At 46.5% G+C, this 6,066-nt stretch overlaps 1 protein-coding gene across 1 annotated transcript; it reads right to left on the reverse strand.

The window, feature by feature from the left end:
- Positions 1-482: 482 nt before the first annotated feature.
- LOC121587776 (octopamine receptor beta-2R) lies at positions 483-5,721 on the reverse strand. The gene is made up of 6 exons (XM_041904897.1): positions 4,915-5,721; positions 4,599-4,697; positions 4,300-4,398; positions 3,988-4,109; positions 2,831-3,278; positions 483-2,297 (listed from the first exon to the last, which is right to left on the reverse strand). Exons 1-6 carry the CDS (start codon positions 5,403-5,405, stop codon positions 1,976-1,978), a joined length of 1,581 nt encoding a protein of 526 aa, XP_041760831.1. The 5' UTR covers positions 5,406-5,721; the 3' UTR covers positions 483-1,975.
- Between the last annotated feature and the right edge of the window lie 345 nt (positions 5,722-6,066).

The following is a 6,066-nucleotide window of genomic DNA, read 5'->3' on the forward strand; positions in this document are numbered from 1 at the left end:
AACCTTCGGTGAAACGAACCGTTTCGGGAGGGGCAATAATTAAGCGTAAAGATTAATAAAAACGTACAACCAACGTACCTTTCTTTTTTGATGAATATCTGTTTTTTTCTGAGCGAGATTCTTGTTTGTGTTCAGTGGTTCCAGGGTCCACCACTGACTCTAGTGCCACCATTTTGTTACGGCTTTTGTGAAATATGATTTTCTGTTTCCATTCCACTGCTTCACATTGTAATACATATCATATGTTTCTTATTGTATTTTTCCTTCATTGAACATAATGGTATTTTTACTTCCGTTTTGTTTTCTAATTTTTCCTCAGTTCATTGCCCACTTATAACACACACGCACACATCCATCAGACCAAACTATTATGTTATATCATTATTTGCCTTGCTTCTTTGTTTTAAATCCCTATGAGACTATCATTCCACTACCACTTGGCTACATGTATTCATTGCAAATTGTGTCTACTATCGTTTTTGATGCTAAATATTAACATTCATTTCCGATCACTGGCTTGTCGTCATGCTGTTGTTTTATTTATTCCTTTTGTATTCACTTTTCTCTAATACTCTTCTGATTCTATCCCTTTTGCTACGCTACACAACAGTGTCTGAAGTACGATCTACGAATTCTTACAAACAAATACCCGCATTGAATAGTGTTATACGCTCTGCATGTGTGTGTGTGTGTGTGGTTGTGTGTATTTTGAAGAATGTATTTCAGAGTCCACTGCCCGCTTGTACGTATGAATGTATGGTGATAAATTGATCTTACTGCCTATACGATATATCCCACCTGTCTGCCGGTTCACATTGCCACCTGTCTTTCCATTGTGCGACATTTGTAGTGAGATTTTTATGGCCATTTCTACACCAAGATTCGTTGCACTTTCGAGCACCTTCGAGAGGCGTGGGAGCGCATACCACAGCTTAGCCCTGCACGATACAGATCATTAGCAACACGGATCGCGGTTCGTGCGGTGAATGTAGCATACACTCTCTCTCTCTCTCTCACACACACACGCGCGCGCGGGTTGGATAAAACTGGCAGCGATTCGGCAGCGCGATATAGGTGGCGTAGGTTGGGCGATAGGAAAGGGCCAATGTCCAATGCGCTTGCTATTAATAAAAGCACCTATCTGCCTACATTCCGTGTGCGTACTTTCGCACTATGCCCTTTTGGCTTGACAGATGGGCAAAAGTGCACTGTGAGCTGTTTGTTGTTGTTTTTCTTGTCTACTGGCGTCAAAGATTCACACATGAGTAGGAGCTAATTTTGGGAAGTTTTGGTTGGCTGGACGCAAGCAGAAAGTCACTATTGGGGGAAATATCATCAACAGATAGTAGAGCAAAGTCGGATCACCCATTTGATGGTATGTCTTCACGAGTAAGGGCAAAGCGTTCCCAATAACGAATCTCATAGCTGGACATCTTTGTTCATCTAAGGGCATCGGTTTAAAGTCATTAAACTGTACGCACTTCCTAAAACTAACAATTTTTTGTCAACATAGGCATACCGAACAGTCAAAACCACGACAGGTCTCGTAACAGTAGCTAAGAGCTAGTAATAGAAGAAGAAGAAAACAACTACGCAACTAAACAGACTTCGACCTCGATGAACGGCACAATAAACTATCCGCTAGAAGGTAATAAATACATAACCAAGCAATAGAATCCGACGCATTACAAACTCTTAACAGCTATATAGTGTACAGTAACAAAAACAAGATAGTAACGTATCACTTGGTAACGACTGCTTGTGACGGCTGGCTCCCCTTTTCTGCTGAACTGCAAGCGGCGTACCATACGGCGTACCTTTTGTCCGGGGGTCAAGTCTTCTTTGGCATGCATAGCAAACAACAGTGCCGCACGGCTGGCTGGTGTCTGTATGGGGTCGGGCAGATCTCGCTCGGCTGCGCTCAGAACAAACGGGTACACTCGGTGGCCTCCGCATCGACGTCATCGTACCGCCGTTACAGACTTTCGCCGATCTCGCTGTGGAACCGGTCGGTCTGGGACGAGGGCCGCAGGTAGCTCTCGGAGTAGACGCTCTTCGCCCGGCAGTCGTACCGGAGGCTCGCCCGCCGAACGTTGATGTCCAGCGGGGACGTTTCCCGGCGCCACCAGGCACAGAACATGCAGTCGAGCGTGTTGCGGAACGCTTCCCGGAAGTCCCGGTTGAAGTAGGCGTAGATGAGCGGGTTGAGCGTCGAGTTGAAGTACCCGATCCAGAAGACCAGCGCAACGACAATGTCCGGATTGGGGCACCGGTCACACAGCGACGTGATGATGTACCTAGTGGGTGGGCGGTGGGCGAAAGATACAGTAGATGTGGTGAATTTATTGTTTTACTGGGCCGTTTGACGTACTGTCGTGCGGGAATTACAGGCCGGGGGCGTTATTTATAGTGCAAGCCTTCAATCAACCATCGCTACACTAGCCAGGGTTAGAATGAAGATAGCTTAACCACAGACACTTAAAGGTAAGGGTTCAGATGTTTAAACTTTAAGTTAACCCCTGGACCTGGATAAATATTTACTTGGTGTGCGTTTGTAATCAATCTAAATTGCACGCTTTGAATATTACTGAACAATATCCATTATGGACAGAGTAAACACGAATCATGAAAGTGATTAAAAGCCGGGCTACTGTTGCTCACCCTTATGATAAGATCTTTAGATTGTTTTAAGGCCCTACGCATATGTTATTCACTTTTCAGATATTTTTGCTGAATATGCTGAATAAGTTCAAAACACCACTTGCTAACCAATACAAGGTTTGAACAAGGTGGCCTACGAAAAACCAAACGCACCAACAACACCACTTACCAGAGGAAAAACGGAAGCCAGCACAGTATGAACGTTCCCATAATGATGCCAAGCGTCCGGGCAGCCTTGTGCTCTCGCTTCATCTTTATCAGATGCCGATCCTTGGTCGGCGTCTGCTCAGCGTCCACCTCGTGCAGCGTGAGCGTCTTGGAGGAACCGCTGCCACTGAGCGCCTCCCCATTGGTGCCGCCGCCGCTGCCACCACCACCAACGCCCCCGCCCGTATTGTGCTGGTGCATCAGCATGGCAGTGCCCTGGCGGAGGGCCAGCTGCTTCTCCTGCCGGTTGGCCTCACGGAATATCTGGAAGTACGTGAACACCATGATTGTGCACGGGATGAAGAACGAGATGGAGCTCGAGATGACCGCGTACGGTTTGTTGACAATGAACAGGCAGCTGTCCGGGTTATCGAGCACCTCCTGCTTGTGCTTTTCGGTAGTGTACCAACCTGTGAAGGGTAGAAACGGTTTTTCATATGGCTATTATGAATTATTCAATTACATTGATTCGGGTGGTGGTTCATTTACAATTGTGATGAACAATGTTCGTTTCCATGTCGCTTCACATAATACGTCAAGATCGTAGGTAGGTGATAATCAGAAATTCCCAAATCTACTGCCCCTACTGCTTCCGTTTTCCTAGCAGAGTTGAGTCGTGTCTCCGTGCCCCTAATGTTGTGCTCTGTGGCAGAAACCAAACTTCTATGCTGACCTTTGACATGCTTCATTAGCATCGTCGTCTCGTACATAATGAATGCCTTTTGTGGCACACCGTCCCAAGCGATGTTCGTACCTTGTGTGTTTCGATCAATAAAACAATTTAATTTCTTTCCTTCTTCCGAAAGTCCTATCGTGTTGGAGTCGATAAGAAAATGCCACCGGGGAGTCACTTTGCAAGAAGCTACACCCGTGAATAATTTAATTATTGTGTCAAGTCCAAAATCAACAGCACCAGTCACTGCAAAGCAAAAGCCCGTCCGTCGACAAGATGTTCCGATCGATTAACTTCAATTACATCAATTAATCCGTTTACCATCACAACATTTTGATCGAACATTGTCATCCCAGCCGATTATCACCTTATCCTGTCCGTATCTGTGAGTGCCGTGTCATGCCAGTCATGTCATATGCATGCAGCAGCACATCCTCCACACTTACCGGCAAAGATGGGCACGAATGACAACAGCGCTGGTGATATCCATGTGTTTAATAACATTATCGCTACAACTCGCTTCGTCATACTTATGGGATACTTAAGTGGTTTCACTATGGCATAATATCTGCAAAAAAGAAAAAATAGCGAGAATCCAATCAATCGCGGAATAGAGTTAGCGTTGGAACGTGGAATTTGAGCTGGTATAAGCTTGCTTCCAAGATTTTTATTTCTATAATTAAAACTGATAAAAGGATTGCACAACGGAAATGAATTTTTGTCTCAAAAACAAAAGGTTTCCATAAGCATCTACTTACCTATCCACTGAAATACAGCAAAGATGAAGTATACTGGCTGTGGAGAAGTAGACATCTAGGCTGTTCCACACGTCACACATGAACGACCCAAATTTCCAGCTAAACAAAAAATAAAGTGCAAAATACATTTTCCAATCATTATGACTTCAACATACTTCAAATCATTGTCCACTCAATACAGGATGGATTTCCCTCCGTGCACTTGATCGTCCAACGATGACGAATTTTGCCAATCAAAATTCCAATGAAACACACCTCAAAATGGGCTTTCCCTAACCCGACGCTCAATTCACACTTACCTTCCCGTTATTTGTACGCTAAAGTTGAATGTCATGGCCATCATCGCCACCATGATGTCAGCCATGGCGAGCGATACGACGAAATAGTTTGTGATAACCCTGCGAAACAGAGCGAAAAACCGGCGATTAAGACATTGTAGCCGGGCGGAACGGTTTTAGTCGAGTTCGGCATTAGTTGGCACATTTCTACACTTTCATAATCTTCCCTCCCCCTGACGCATTAGCACGCCCGAACAGCATAATTACGTTCGAACCGGATGGGTCGGAATATTCGCACCCCGCTTGTTCTTCCTTTGTTTTTTGTCGGAGACCTTACCTTAGCTTCCTATGGCGCTTAACCGAGATGATGACGAGCAGATTGCCGAAGATGGCAGCGACGATGATGAACATCATGATGGAAGCCTTCAGCACCAGCAGCACCACGTCGATCCATTCGCCACCACCGGCGTCGATCCCCCCGTCGACGATCGATTCGTTCGCCCCGACCGTCTCGATCGTGCCGCCGATGGGTGCGGTGGACGAGAAGCCCTGCAACATTATGCTGCTGCCGGACGCATCGAACACGGACAGCGTGTCCCCGCCGGCGGTGGCGCTCTCGAGCCCCCCGGTGCCTGCCACTGACGCCGCCGATGCCGCCGCCAGTGCGCCAGCGTCTCCCCGGTCGCGCACACTGTGGTTGTAGAGGACGGTCCCGTCGGCGAGCCCGAACGTGGAGGCGAGCAGGGCAGCGGCCGACTGCAGGTGCGAGGATGACGATGAGGATGAGACCATGTAGTTCGTCGTGTCATCGTTGGAAGGATTCATCATACAGTTAACGGGACGCTACGCAGCACAGGACCCGTGTCGCAGTTCCGGGGTCGGGTTCGGCGACTTCACTTGTCTCACTTGCTACTCCACTTGTTCACTGCTGGCCCACACTTGCTTCTGTTGTCGTACAAAAGAATATCCCTCTCTCCCTCGCTCGCTCTTTTCTTTCTCACTCTCTTACACACACTCTTTATCACTCACGGTAGCTTTCCAACGCAAAGGTATTCCATTTGATTGACAGTGGCAGCGAACCGCTCGCTTTGAACGCCGCTCAGTGACACTTCATCTTTGATTTGACGATCATTAATTTTCTGCTACTTCTATGAGCCCTCGTACACATCTTGAGCGATATGGCTGGAATGGTTTGCAATAGCCGGGCGGTAATGTTGAATGCAGACTGCGCTCCTGGAATGAAAAGCAAATACAAAGAGTGTGTCAAACCTTTTTCGTCAAGCAAAAAGCATGCATAATCAATTTACGATAATGAACTTTGCAGTTTGTAAGTGGATCGTTTGAGTAGAAGATGTTCATAGCTGGCGTGAATTGCATATCAGAACATTCTATTCGATGCTAAACATTCAGAAGTTGTACAATATCGGGGAAAAAAATAAAATAAGAGCGTTAAATTACTTAACTAAACGTAAACAGCGAATCTTCCCGG

Source organism: Anopheles merus, chromosome 2R, assembly GCF_017562075.2.
Source record: "Anopheles merus strain MAF chromosome 2R, AmerM5.1, whole genome shotgun sequence".
NCBI classification, from domain to species: Eukaryota; Metazoa; Arthropoda; class Insecta; order Diptera; family Culicidae; genus Anopheles; species Anopheles merus.

What these genes read in the sequence shown, in the direction of transcription:
- LOC121587776 (XM_041904897.1), bottom strand. Translation starts at nt 5,405, where the DNA reads ATGATGAATCCTTCCAACGATGACACGACGAACTACATGGTCTCATCC. An exon ending in TGCTGTATTTCAGTGGATAG is followed by an intron (nt 4,110 to 4,299) that starts GTAAGTAGATGC and finishes TCTTTTTTGCAG; the next exon opens with ATATTATGCCATAGTGAAAC. An exon ending in TGGCTTCCGTTTTTCCTCTG is followed by an intron (nt 2,298 to 2,830) that starts GTAAGTGGTGTT and finishes CCCACCCACTAG; the next exon opens with GTACATCATCACGTCGCTGT.